This window comes from Chiloscyllium plagiosum, chromosome 24, assembly GCF_004010195.1.
Source record: "Chiloscyllium plagiosum isolate BGI_BamShark_2017 chromosome 24, ASM401019v2, whole genome shotgun sequence".
In the NCBI taxonomy this organism is placed as follows: Eukaryota; Metazoa; Chordata; class Chondrichthyes; order Orectolobiformes; family Hemiscylliidae; genus Chiloscyllium; species Chiloscyllium plagiosum.
The window spans coordinates 8,840,130-8,854,748 of record NC_057733.1 but is presented as its reverse complement, the minus strand read 5'-3'; the positions used below and the strand labels follow the sequence as shown (position 1 = coordinate 8,854,748).

The following is a 14,619-nucleotide window of genomic DNA, read 5'->3' as shown; positions in this document are numbered from 1 at the left end:
TTTCGCTCGCTCTCTCTCGCTCTCTCTCTGACCCCTTTGATCTTTTTCACCCCTAGAGCTGTATCCATCTCCTTTAAATTTTGCAATGTTTTGGGCTTGACTGTTATCGATGGATTGCATAGACTCACTGATCTCTGACTGAAGGAGTTACTTGTAATTGTGGTCCTGAATGCTGTGCCCCTTTTCCTTTTTGATTATTTCTTATGCTTCTGGACTTAACCACCAATGGTAGATTCTTCCTGCGTCTATCCCCTGTCTAGTCCTGTTTGAATTTCATAGATTTATTTGAAATTCTCTGCACTATTTCTGCCGATTTATTCCTCTATATCCTTTCCACTAGTTGTGTGTAAACTTTTCTGAACAATGTAACCGTCTCCATTCTATTCCTTCAAACTCTGTTCTCCTCAAACCCTCTGAGACTTTTATTTTCTCCAACATTTCAATGCCCTCCTTGACCATACTGCTACTTCTCCTCTTTCCCTTATTTTTCTATCTTTCCTAACAGCTTATACCCAGAAGTATTTAATACCCAGTCTTGTCTTTCATTCCAGATCTTTTTTCACCACAACATCTCATTTGGGCCTCAGGGTAGCTCAGTGGTTAACACTATGCCTCACAGCGCCAAGGACCCGGGTTCAATTCCAGCCACGGATGACTGTGTGGAGTTGGCACATTCTCCCTGTGTCAGAGTGAGTTTCCTCCAGGTGCTCCGGTTTCCTCCCACAGTCCAAAGATATGCGGGTTTTGTGAATTGGCCAAGCTCAATTGCCCATTGTGTTCAGGGGTGTGTCGGTTAGGTGCATTCGTCAGGGGAAATGTAGAGTAACAAGGTCGGGGAATGTGTCTGGGTGGGATAGTCTTCGGAAGGTTAGTGTGAACTTGTTGGGCCTAATGGCCTGTTTCCACAATGTACGGTTTGTATGAATTTCCACATGGCAGTCTGTATCTGTAACTTCCCAACCTTATGCACTATACTTTGTACATAAATGCATGAAGACATTGACTGTGTTTGGACTTAATGTCTTTCTCCCTTTCTTTCTTATTTTGTTGCTGTGTCAGCTGTATTGCCAAGTATTTTGCAAACACCGATGTTTTCCTCTGCTATTCTCTCTTGGTTCCCATGCTACTTGTCCTTCCTTGATCCTGGTCTCAATATTTCCAAATGGCAATCTGTAACTTTAACTCACTAGCTTTGTTCACTATACTTCGTGCATTCATATGTATGGATGTTAACTCAGTTTTGGACTTCATTTCTTTCTCCCTTGTTCCACCTGCATAACTTGCTACTCGCTGTCCTAGTACCAGTAGTATCTCCAAGTACTTTTTGTGAATTCTGCTTATCTTTTCTATTATTTTCTCTTAGTTCCCACACTCCTGCCAAGTTAGTTAAAGCCTTCCAAACAGCATTAGCAAAGCGTCCCACAAGAAACTCAGTCCCAGCTCTGTTCAGGAGAAACCTGTCCAGCCTGTATAGGTGACATCTTCCCAGAGCCTGATCAAGGAATCTAAAGCCCTCCCTCCTCCTCCTCCATCATTTCAGCTATGCATTCATCCGCTTTATGTTGCTACTTCTGTAGCCCCTTGCACATGACACAGGGAAAATTCTGGAGATCACTGCATTTGAGGTTCTGCCTGCTAGCTTCTACCAAAGGCCCTAAATTCTGATTGCAGGACCAATAGTCCTTTTTGTCATGATCATTAAGTATTTCTGTGGCTCAGGATCTATGTTCATCCAGAAACTGGTTTTATTTATTCAGGTCATTTTTTTTTAAACTGGAAGGGTGACCTCCATCTAGTCAAGCAAATAGTTGATTGATTAAGGGCAAAAGACACTGCTCAGCACGAAGTACTATGTTAATGGTAACCTAAAATCATTGCAGATATGTGCAAGATATGGAAAAAGTGAGGAATGCAGACGCTGGAGATCAGTCAAGAGTGTGGTGCTGGAAAAGCAGAGCACGTCAGGCAGCATCCGAAGAGCAGGAGAATTAATATTTCAGGCAAGAGCCCTTCATCAGGAATGAGGCTTGTGAGTCGAGAGGGTAGAGAGACAAATGGGAGGGTTTAGGGCTGGGGGGGGAAGGTAGCTGAGAGTACGATAGTTCGATGGAGGTGAGGGTAATGGTGGTAGGTCGGAGAAGAGTGTGGAGTGGATAGGTAGGAAGGAAGATAGGTCATGAGAGCAGTGCCGAGTTGGAAGGTTGGACCTGGGATAAGGTGGGGGGGGTGGGAGGGAAAATGAGGAAACCAGTGAAGTCCACATTGCCGTGTAGTTGGAAGGTCCCAAGGCGGAAGATGAGATGTTCTTCCTCCTGGCGTCAGGTGGTTAGGGTGTGGTGATGGAGGAGGCCCAGGACCTAAACGTCCTTGGTGGAGTGGGAGGAGAAGTTGGAGTGTTCATTCATGGGGCGGTGGAGTTGACCGGTGCGGGTGTCCCAGAGATGTTCTGTGAAGTGCTCTGCAAGTAAGCATCGTATCTCCCCAATGTAGAGGAGACTGCATTGGGAGCAATGGATACAGTAAATGACACGTGTGGAAGTGCAGGTAAAACTCTGATGGATGTGGAAGGCTCCTTTGGGGCCTTGGATGGAGGTGAGGGAAGAGGTGGTGCAGGTTTTGCAATTCCTGTGGTGGCAAGAAATGTCGGCAGGAGGGGAGGGCGAGTTGGTGAGGGGTGTGGACCTGACAAGGGAGTTGCGGAGGGAATGGTCTTTACGGAAAGCGAATGGAGTGGGAATGGAAATATATCTCTGGTGTTGGGGTCCGTTTATAGGTTGCGGAAATGGCGGAGCATGATGTGATGTGATATATGTGGAGGTTGGTGGGTAGGTGGTGAGGACTGGGAGGTTCTGTCCTTGTTGTGGTTGGAGGGATGGGGTTCGAAGGCGGAGGTGCAGGAAGTGGATGAGATGCGCTGGAGGATATTATTGACCATGTGGGAGGGGAAATTATCGTCGATATAGCCCAATCTCTCTCATTTATAGTTGTAAAGATTCTCATGTTGACTAGCCTCTCTAATTTTGCATTGACCTTTGGTCTAATTCATAAGGCACTCATCCAGCATTGCAACATTTTGTTCAATTCTCATTGTTGATTTTCAATTTGACGGAGATCTTTTCCATGCCACTCAAAATAATGTTTTTTTTTAATTTGTGATCAATCGATCTCTGAATCTAGCAAATGATTTACTTCAGCCCAGTTGAGTTTGATTTTCTCCAACAATGTTCTTTCTACTAAGACTAGAAAACCTCCTGTGGTAATGTGTAAGGACAAACCTTCAGACTCGCTGCAACTGAAAATTCACATTGATACAAACTCTTAAGGTATCTCTTAAACTGGACTAGGACTGTATACAGGTATTGAGGGTTGTAGCACAGTGTGACTGCTCCTTGTGATGGGCACACATTTCGGTGAAGCCATTGCTTCGGTGTCCACCTCCATTGTTTGTGGTTTGCCATTCAGCAAGGGAGTGACCCAGTGTCAGTTGGTGTTGCCAGTACTGGCTGATATCTTTGATAACATCTCCTTTTTGGACTGAGAGTCCAGACTTGTCCCCTGTGTAGATTTTTTTCTACTTTTTTTAAACTCTTTGGTTTCTGTTTGCTCTATGTTAACATGTTTCTTCTTCAAACACACCCATTCAGTGTGCCCATTTTTTCCCCCATACTGCTTTGTTCATGCAATTTATTGTTGCATGACCTGTTTTACCACAATAACAGCTCTGAGTCTATATTGGCACTCATCTCTCCATTGCCATTTTGTGAATTCTCTTGCTCGATCTTATCTGTTTAGCTTCTTTGGCTGGTAGTTCCGTCAAAACTGCTATTTCCAGTGCTTTCTTTTAGGTTCCTTGCCATCAATAATCTCTCCTGCATTGCTTCATATCTTAAACCCACACCTCTAATAGCATCGAGTTAAGATGTTTCTGAATTGCTAATTTTAAACTGCTATGAACTTGGAAAGAGATTCACCGTCATGCTCGTTTTTAGTAAAATCTGAACGTTTCCACAATCACCAATAGTTTTGGTGAAAAATGGTTCTGTAGGATTTGTACTATTTATATAGAGTCATAGGGGTTTACAGCTTGGAAATAGACCCTTTGGTCCAATTCGTCCATGCCGACCAGATATTCAAGATAAATCCATTCCCATTTGCCAGCATTCAGCCTATTTTCCTCTAAATCCTTCCTATTCTTATATCTATCCAGATGCCTTTTAAATGCTGTAATTGTACTTCGTCTGGCAGCTCGCTCCATACACGCACCACCCTCTGCATGAAAAAGTTGTTCCTTGGGTCCCTTTTAAATTCCCTCTCAGCCTAAACCTATGCCCTCTGGTTCTGGACTGCCCCACCCCAGGGAAAGTCCTTGTCTATTTACCCTATCCATGCCTTTCATGATTTTACAAACCTCTAAGGTCACCCCTCAGCCTCCGACAGTCCAGGGAAAACAGCCCCAGCCTATTCAGCCTCTACCTTTAACTCAAACTCTCCAACCATGGCAACATCCATGTAAATCTTTTCCGAACCCTTTCAAATTTCGCAACAGTCTTCCAAAGGAGGGAGACCAGAATTGCACACGGTATTCTAAAAGTGGCCTAACCAATGTCCTGTACAGCCGTAACCTGACTTTCCAACTCCTATACTCAATGTACTGACCAAGCATACCAAACGCCACCTTCACTATACTATTTACCTGCGACTTTCAAAGAACTATGAACCTGCACTCCAAGGTCTCTTTGTTCAGCAATACTCCCCATTAAGTGTATACGTCGTGACCTGATTTGCCTTTCAAATATGCGGCACGTCATATTTATCTCCATTAAACTCCATCTGCCACTCATTGGCCCATCTGATCGAGATCCCATTGTACTCTGAGGTAACTTCTTTGCAGTCTACTTCATAATTTTTGGAAGCTGGCTTTTCTGGCTGCACCAGACTCCTCAGTGTGTGATAAGTTTTCCAGCTCTAATACTAAGGAATGCAGGGACAATGATATCTGCTTCAATTTTGTTAGCTTGAAGAAAATAATGGAATCTCTGTGGAGGAGTTCCAGCTCTCTCTCCATCATAAAGTCCTACAATGCCAAACATTTCCCACTTTCTAAAATGGAAAGAGCCTGATAGCACCGTGTACCACAAAAGGTTTAGCACTACCTTGCTTCTCCCCATTTAAAATCAGATATTCCTGAGATGGTCTGTTTTTTTTGAACTTACACTTGTATTCAACTGTTCAGGAAGGAAAGTTAGATTAAGCTCTTTCCTGTCTAAAATGGCTAGTGGCACTATCCTAGTCCACCATGCTTGCGCAAATACATTATGCTCAGAGTAAGGAATTATAGAGTCATACAGCATGGAAACAGACCCTTTGCTCCAACTGGTGCTCATCGATCAGACATCGGAATCTGACCTAGTCCATTTGGTCCATTGTCATCTAAACCCTTCCTATTCGTAAACCCATCCAGATGCTGAGTTGCTCATTTAATGTAGGAAGGAGAAGGACTTTCTTGTCTGAAGGTAGTCAATCAATGGATTCTTTACTGCAGAAACCTGTCAAGCTGGTTCATTCAGTATATTCGAGGCGGAAAGATCTTTCTTCAGTCAGAGAATCAAGTGTTCTGGAGAAAAGGAAGGAACATGGAATTGAGTATTAGCAGATCAGTCATGATCTCCACTCATGGTGGAGCAGAGTCAGTGTGACAAACAGCCTGCTTCTGCCCCTACATCTTATGTTCTCAGATCTCGAATGTCAAGGTGAGATTGTTGGATTCTTTCATGTTGGAGATGTTCATTGTCTGACATTTGTGTAGCATGAATGTAACTTGCTACTTATCAGCTTTTATTTGGCTTTCAATGTTTAATGGTTTGAGTCAAATGTGGTTCTTTGATGCCTTCAACAGTTGTTTTACATTTCAAATTTCCAGCATGTGCAATACTTTGCTTTTGTTTTACTATTAAGCAGTGGTTGTCTTTTTTACAGAGATGTAGGTATACTATGAAAATTAATTGGAGCTGAGTTATGGAAGTAGTTTCTTGGAATGTTTTGCTGTAAATAGGCTTGGGCACAGTTGGGCTATGGAATTGTTAATATGGTCTGTAGCTATGTTTGACAATAAACATCAAATAACAGAATATTGTTTATAGCCCTGGGGCTTGATATCTCTGTTTTTCATTAATACAATGTTTTACATTCTTCCCTGACTTAAGTACTAATGTATACTAGATTTTGTTCCAATAATTGAACCATGAGCGTTTCTAGACCCTGTTCGGATTAAAAAATTGAGCTTTTAAATACATGTATCCATCCCTTTTAAAGCAATGTTTTTCCATCGTTTAAAGTATTTTATGAACTTATGACCCAAACCTCTGGTGCCAACATGCATGGAGGAATGCAAGCAAGTAGGCTATCAGGTTTTGCTTCTCACCTTTTCAAGAATCATGCCAGAGAATGGTTGAGATACTGGGTCTCCAGGGTAAAGGACGAAATGAACATTTGTCCTGAAGTGAGCCTCGGCATTATTGTCTTTAGTATAATCATAATAGATTATAATGACTGAGTGAAATTGATTTTAAAAAAAAACAAAAATCCCCAGAAGTAACTGGTTGTGTGTCGTGAGCACATATATCCTTTTGCTGTAACTTTATTTTTTCCATTTTCTATTCACTCTACTAGGCCCAAGCACAAAGTAACCATCTGTTTAAGTTTCATATTCTTGCATCAGTTTTAAAAATAAAAATCCAGTTCAAACTGTGTCTCAAAATGGCAAGTGGCATGAGCTGAGTGATCAACAATACAGCTCATTGATGGGCCAGAATTGTTTTTCCTTCTGTAGTGAAAGATTTTATAGCAACAAGTGCTCATTTTTAAAATCTGATCCGTTGACAAAATATTTTTTAAAGTCTTCTGTACATTCTACAGATTTGACAGATTGTTCTGCCATGACGCACGTTTCGATAAAGAGAATTTGCTGTCATGCGATTGATGAGTTGGGGACACTGTTTCTGAAGCGTGAATTGGTGATAATGCAATTCGGGCCCCATTAGTTTAAATGGTGCTACTATTATGTGGTTTTCTTATAACACGGGATTGCAGAAGAACAGAATTAACATGTTATAGCACAATTGACTGCACTTTAGTTTTTGGAACAGATAACATAGTAGAAGCAGTCTAACTCTGAAATTTGAGAACCTCCACACAGTTTGAAAAGGATAGAAACTATTTACTTGTGCACATAGTTTATTTTTGTATAGATTGCACAATTGTATTCCAAATTCCATTGTGGTCCACTGTTTAGAGGGAATAATATAATTTGAACAAGTCACAATATCGTGCAGTTGTTCATTGCTTTTGTAAATTTAGTTCTTAATTCCATGTCACTTCCAATTTTCTGTGTGTTGGCAAGTGTCCACCGAGTTGATTATAATTATCATTGTCAAGTATATCCTGTTATGTCCTGCTGTGTGAGATGACCTTTGACCTTATTGAGCAACAAAGAGTGCAGTGAACTCTCTGTGGCTAAAAATAAAAAATAGTATTTTCCTACTTTGTGATTGTCAAGTTCATGTAACTGAATCAAAATTACAGGACCATTTGGCTTGTTAAAGTCAGCAGGCCTGAAACGCTCATTAATGTGACTTTCAAGCAGTTCACCTGCCATTAAATAAAGTTCCAGATGGTTAATGCAGCAGGCAAAAACACTTCAAATTTTCAGAAGATCTATTTTTGCAGGGTCTGAGTATTTTATAGGCTGGGTTTGTTCTTAACTGGGGTTACTTCTGATTATTATTATTATTATTATTTCCTGTGTTGATGAGGCACTATTACATTGCAAAGTTCTCATTCAATGCCTCTTCTGCTACTCATCAAAAAGAGTAAACATGCAATCTGTGGTGGGGACTTGTAATTGCTCCTGAAGTGCTGCCACCTGTCCAAATTGATTGGCATATGCAAATTTTTAAAGGGATCAACTTCCTAGATTTTTTGCCTCCCTTTCCCTGCAGAAGACAGTAGATCTGAATTGAATGGAAACTAATTTTTTTTAAGTGTAAGATTCTTTGTAATCCTGATTTTATTCAGATGTACAGAAATGGGGTGTAATGAAGTTTGGTAGAGGAATTGTCATTTTTTTAAAGTCATGAATGGACATTTCAATTGATGCTATATTTTGTTTTAACTTGATACTTTCCTTTTAGGAAATGAAAAAGAAACCTGTCAGAGAGCAGCGTTTTCATTCTTCTGCTATACCTCCTCTTCGGCGGGCAAAATCCCTTGACAGAAGAACAACGGAATCCATTATGACGGTAAAACTGTTGTATTAACATTTTTGTTTGTAATTTTTATATATCATCCTATTATATTGCAGAAATTACAATCAGAAATCTGACTAAAATTTCTCCATCAATTCAGAATTTATCAAGTTAACAGTGATTAGTCCAGACCAAGAAGTACTCTTGCCTCCAATCATGTACTGCATCCAGTTAACTAATGTTAGCTTGAATAGTTGTAGATTTTCTATATAATTGGTTTCAGTGTCCTTTGATTCAAGAATGGAAAAAAATATTAAAGTCCCATGCTATCCATTGACCTTTTTAAGAGAGTGTGCATGTATGGGCTGAATCTACATCGCCTGTGATATTTTTGAATAATCTGATGCATATGACCACCACCACTTGAAAAGGGTGTTGGAAGATAGCCAGAATCTCTGAATCCTTACTCCTGCACAAGAAAGTTTTCATACACAGGAGGAGAAGAGAAGATTGATAAACGTAAAACGTTGATGAGTGAGCATTGCAATGGTTTTTTTAATGTTATTACCTAGATAGCATTGCTTCATTGTCAGAACATATTTGTTAAATTTATTGTGAAAAGAAGCACTAAGAAAAATCCAATGATTATGGATTAAATACATTTCCACAGCTCTGTATCCAACCTACCCAAAGCAACAAGACAAGGATTTAGGGAAATCTTACTGATCTCTTGATAGAATGTATGTATCTGCTATTAATGCCGAAAGAAGCCTGGAATGCAGTTTGGCAATATGTCGCACTGCTATGCTGTGTATTCTGGAATTAGATCAAGTTGATTGTCCATGCAACAAGCTTGCATTCTGGATCATTACACTTCTTAAATATTTTAAGAAAGCGAGTTTTAAAAATATTTGTAGCATCTGGTTGAGGTTCTGGATGTATGCTTGCTCATTGAACTGGAATGTTTGTTTGCTGACGTCCCGTTACCATACTAGGTAACATCAGTGAGCCTCTGAAGCACTGGTGCTAGTGACCCGCTCTCTATTTGAGTTTAGGTTTCCTTGGGTTGGTGTTGTCATTTTCTGTTGTGATGTCATTTCCTGTTCTTTTTCTCAGAGGGTGGTAAATTGGGTCCAAGTCGATGTCTGAGTTGGAGTTCCAGTTGGAATGCCATGTTTCCAGTAATTCTCGTGCGTGTCACTGGCTCATTCTAAGATGGATGTGTTGTCCCAGTTGAAGTGATCTCCTACTTCATCTATATGTAAGAATACTAGTGAGAGTGGGTCATGTCTTTTTGTGGCTAGTTAATGTTCATGTATCCTGGTGGCTAGTTTTCTGCCTGTTTGTCCAATGTAGTGTTTGTTACAGTTCTTGCAAGGTAGTTTGCAAGATTGGCATTCCAACTAGAGCTCTATCAACGAACACATCAACTTAGACCCCATTTACCACCCTCTGAGAAAAAGAACAGGAAATGGCATCACCAACCCATGGAAACCTAAACACACAAATAGAAAGTGGTTCACTAACATCAGTGCTTCACTGGAGGCTCACTAATGATGTTACCTAGTATGATGACGAAACGTCTGAAAATGAACCTTCCAGCTCAGCGAGCAAACTCACATCTATTTTCAGATTAAGCTCTCGTGAATGATCTGGATAACTGCTCTTATGTATTTCTCATCCACATGCTGCACTCAGTAACAACATCCGAAAACACAGTGCCAATTTCCACATAAATGCTGATGACACCAGCTCTACCTCAACGTCATCTTTCTCACTCTAACATTGTCTCTAAATTGTTAGGCTGCTCGTACAACAGCCAGTATTAGATGGGTTGAAAATTTCTCCAGTTAAATGTTAGGAAGACTGAACCTTTACTCCCCCCACAAACCTTCCTGAGCTATTGCCTCCATAACTATCCTTTGCAGTTGCTTAAGGCTGAACTAGATTGTTCGCAGCCTTCATGTTCTGTTTGACTGAGCTTCCAACTACATGCCACATAGTGACAAAACTACTGCTTACTACCTTGATAGTGTTGCCTAAGTCGTCCATCCTGCTCAGCCTGTTTCCTGCTAACAATTTTATGCCTTCCTATCTCTGGCTTTGGCCGTTCCAACACATTCTTGGCTGGCCTCTGTCTTCCAAATCAGCTCATCTTGAAACTCTGCTGTCTGTGTCATAATTCACACCAAGTCCGGTTCAGCCATCATAAGTAATGATGTGAAGGTGCCTGTGTTGGACTGGGGTGGATACTTCACCTGATGAAGGGGCAACACTCAACGCTTATGATATCATATAAACATGTTGGACTCTCACCTTGAACATCTCTAATTCATGCAATCTTGTCCAGCGCAACAATCATTCAAAATATCTGCAATCTTCCAATTCTGGCCCTGAATATCTCCAGTTTTAATTGTTGCAGTGCCGATTGCTATGCTTTCAGCTGCTGAAGCCCAAACTTCTGGAGTTCCCACTCTATCTGTCTCCTTTTAAGACTTTTTGTTTAAAACTTGCTCCCAAGCCCAAACCTTAAGGTCAACTGCCCTAACACCCCCAATAGTAACTGTGTGTCAAATCTTGTTTAGGCCTCCTAATGGCAACTTGGGACGTTTTTGGTACTTTCAAAAATGCTGTTATAAAGCAATATATTATTGCTTTATAAGGATGACATATAGAATATAGTAAATAAATGTCGATCAGCCAAGGCAACTCATTTTTCAATTGGGAGCCATGGACCAGGTTTGCTGAGGAGGGGCAACTTACTACTCCAGCCCTTCCTTTATGGTAGAAGGGAGCTATATATCAAGCAGCACTTCAAACTGATGTCCTGTTTTTTTTGTGTATTGATCGGTAGGTTATTCCTCATTCAAGAAGCAGGACACAGCCAATTTCCATACGTAATACGCATTATAATAGAATTGTCTTTCTGTGATTCTAATTGTGATTTGAAATTATTTTAAATGTGCATTTGAGAATCCTGGGCCTTTCAGAATTATTTACTGCATCATTTATATTATCTCTAAAACAAAGTCACTGTTACAATTCAGTTTTCTCTACTGTAGAGTTCTTTTCGCAGTAGTGCAAACTTTCACATTACCTCTTCATCAGAATTGTATACATAGGACAAAGACCAATATTATAATAATATGGGTTGATCTTAAAATAACTTTCATTGGTGCTCTTCCTGATTGACATATTAGTGCGGAAATTATTTCTGAAATTGAATCTGGTACATGTCTCCTTTTAACCAATACTGGATGTTGCGGCTTTGTCCTTGTTGTAGGTTTTTGCTACATTAATATTGCAGATTTATCATGTAATTAAGGTTCAGATATTTACAGGTTTAACCTCCAAAAGATAATGCATTAATCATTTTAGGAATGTGATCTGATCTAGTTTGCTAAATGTCTACATCATCATTAGCCATTAATAATTTATAATGTTGAAAGTCCTATATTCAGAACGTTTTGAGCAGGAAGTGACCATTCAAGCCTTTTTAATATGCTTGAGTCTTATCCCAATGTATTTGTCAGCAGTCGTTATCCAGTAATGAGAACTGAGTACCTGACCAAAAATGCCTGACTTTCTTTTCCTCTCTGGGAGGCAGCATAAAAATGGTTGGTTCCTGTGGCAAAAGAATGAGGATAATTGGCGATATAAATTAGCCCTCATAGAAGATTCTCAAGGAGCTTGACAGGGAAAACCCTGAAGTTTATTCCTGAGGAACCTGGGATGGGAAGAGGAAGGAGGCAGATGCACACTCTCAAGATGAGGCAATCTCAATTAGGACTGAAATGAGAAATTTATTAAATACGGAATCTTTAAAATGTTTCACTCCAGCAATCTGAATGTGCTTCATTATTAATTATATTCACCACTGGGCTTGATTAAACTTTTGATCTCTTTGGAGATCAAGGGAGATGGAAAGTAGGCAGGAAAATGGAGTTGAGGTAAAAGTTCAGTCATGACCGTATTAAGTGGCAGGGCTCAAGGGATTGAATTATCTATACCTGCTCCCATTTCTTATGTTCTTGTCTTCTCCTCTTTTCCATTCATTTGCCCTGCTCGCAGTCTGCATGGCTCAAAGATTTTACATCCAGACCAGTGGGCGAGGTAAATTTTGTCCTTTTGAATGCATGTTCTAAATGTGCATGTCTGTATATGTGGACAAGATTAAATATAAATTAAAAAGTTGTAGTTCTGCACAAACTAGCATTTTGTCTGAGCTTGCATTGAAATTCACCTTCAAGCTTTACTATGTTCAAGGTAATATACCAATGCAGTTTATGTTTCCCTATTTATCAGATCGATACTTTCAAATTCAGTCAGAAACAGCTTTTCAGTAACAAAGAGTACTCTGATGTTTTCGTGAAACTATAGATAGACTAGTCTCAAACTTTCAAATATAGCTACAACAAATAAAGCCTTATGCCCATACTGTTAAGGGATGTGTAAATTAGGTACATTAGTCAGGATAAATGTATTGGGTTGGGCAATGGTGTGGGCTTGTTGGGCTAAAGGGCCTGTTTCCACCCTGGAGGGATTCTGTGATTCTATGACTTGTAAAATAGCCCAGCTATTCAAGATGTCTTTGATCAATTACCTTTCAAAGTTTGTATCCTCAGTCATTTTTTTAAAAAATGTCAATTTTTGTTGATTGTTGAAGCTACAAGTTGCACTCCCTGTACAACTCTGCGCATCCCAATTTCAATTAATGCATGAGAAAGAGTTTATTAGAAAATTGTGGGATTTAATTCTTTTGTATTTATCAATATTAAAACTAAACTAACCTTCAATGCAGCAAAAAGCACTTGAAAAGAGATATGAGCTAGATGTTTCAAACATAAAACAGGGATGGATGAAATATGGGAAGCAGATTATTTAGCTTGGGCCATGTTTTGAAGAATATGAATTTAAAATTAATAAATATCAACATTTAGTGTAATTAGATTCCATCCCCCAACAAAAAGGTGGGACATATGACATCAAAAACAGCTAAAGTTTCTTAACTCTTTTTAAATATAAACTGAATAAATATTTGTTCATGAATAAAATTAAAGGTATGTTCGGTATTATATAGGTTTCCTGTAAAATTCAATTGTTAGCATCAAATAAAGCATATTGTAATGTTAACTTAATTGGCTTGGTGTTTATAAAGTTCCTTTGAGAGTGGGGGGAAGATCATATGTAAGTTTCATGTGTGTTTCTCTTGACATGGAAGATGCATTTATGCAGTATCTCATTACATCCTTAAAATTTGATGAGGTACTGTATAATTGGTTAATTGTTTTCTTGAAGTGTAATTAGTTATGTAGGTAAAGATGACAACCAGTTTGTACACAGCAAGCTCTTAAACAGTAACTGAAAGAAATATTTTACAGAACACTAAGAGCTCCCTACTCTCTTCCTTGCTTTGGAAACATTGATCATATATACAGGTAGACAAAGACTTGAATTCAAAGCATCACCTTTAATAATGTACTTTAATAGTTCTGTTGCTAAATGTAAATTATGTACTAAAATCCTGAACTGCCTTTTGAATGCTGAAGTTCAACTCCGAAGTAGGAATGCTGTGAACTGAGCCATACTGACATTTTTTAAGTTGAAATTATTTACCTTGTTCAGGTAATCAAATGTGGACATCAAGCAAGTTGTTTGTTATACATGGAGAATGAATTAAAGTGGTTGGCATTGTTTTTGCTAATATTCACCCTTTTCTTTTTTAGCCGGATCTCCTGAATTTTAAGAAAGGGTGGATGGTGAAGCTCGATGAAATGGGTCAGGTAAAAATAATTCTATTTATTTTACACATTGTTCGCGCATTCATTGTTGATGAAAGGTTACTTTAAGATGGAGGACAGGAAAAATCCAGGAGCAGCAATTACTGTTTTATGTGCTGTTGCATTGTTTTGGAAATTTGGAAAAGAAAAGTTAAAGCAACAGCAGTTTTAAAAGGGAGAAGAACAAACAAAGGAAGCGCATGGTGAGGTCAGTGCAGGAGAGAGAAAGAAATTGACACAGCAGTGAACTTGCACAGTTACTGCCTTTGCTGTTTGAATTCATGTATCGCTGGACATCGGAGTGCGTCTGAGAAAATTAACAAACAGTGAAATTCACAACTGATCTTGGAGGAGCTGTTCGGGTGAAGTTCACGGCACAGAAGCAGATAAGTGTATTGTTTTAAAGTGTGACCTACAGAAAGTCTGTAGTAGTGAGTAGAATGGGTTCTTTCTTGATTATATGTTTTTTGAGATAAGTCTCTTGATTAAACTTAAAATATAAGCCATAACTATTAATTTAATCTGGGGCAGTGTTTTGTAGAGGAATAAGTCGGAGTTATTTTCTGGGTCTGTAGATTGTGAAGGAGCAAAAATGG

The 14,619-nt window shown here is 39.4% G+C and overlaps 1 protein-coding gene across 1 annotated transcript in view; it reads left to right on the top strand.

Moving 5' to 3' along the window:
• The window catches only part of LOC122562338, a 410,892-nt gene that overhangs the window by 268,059 nt on the left and 128,214 nt on the right, over positions 1-14,619 (top strand). The window contains exons 9-11 of the mRNA XM_043715214.1: positions 5,704-5,750; positions 8,190-8,297; positions 13,970-14,026. Coding sequence (XP_043571149.1) covers positions 5,704-5,750; positions 8,190-8,297; positions 13,970-14,026 — 212 coding nt within the window. The remainder of the gene's footprint in view (positions 1-5,703; positions 5,751-8,189; positions 8,298-13,969; positions 14,027-14,619) is intronic.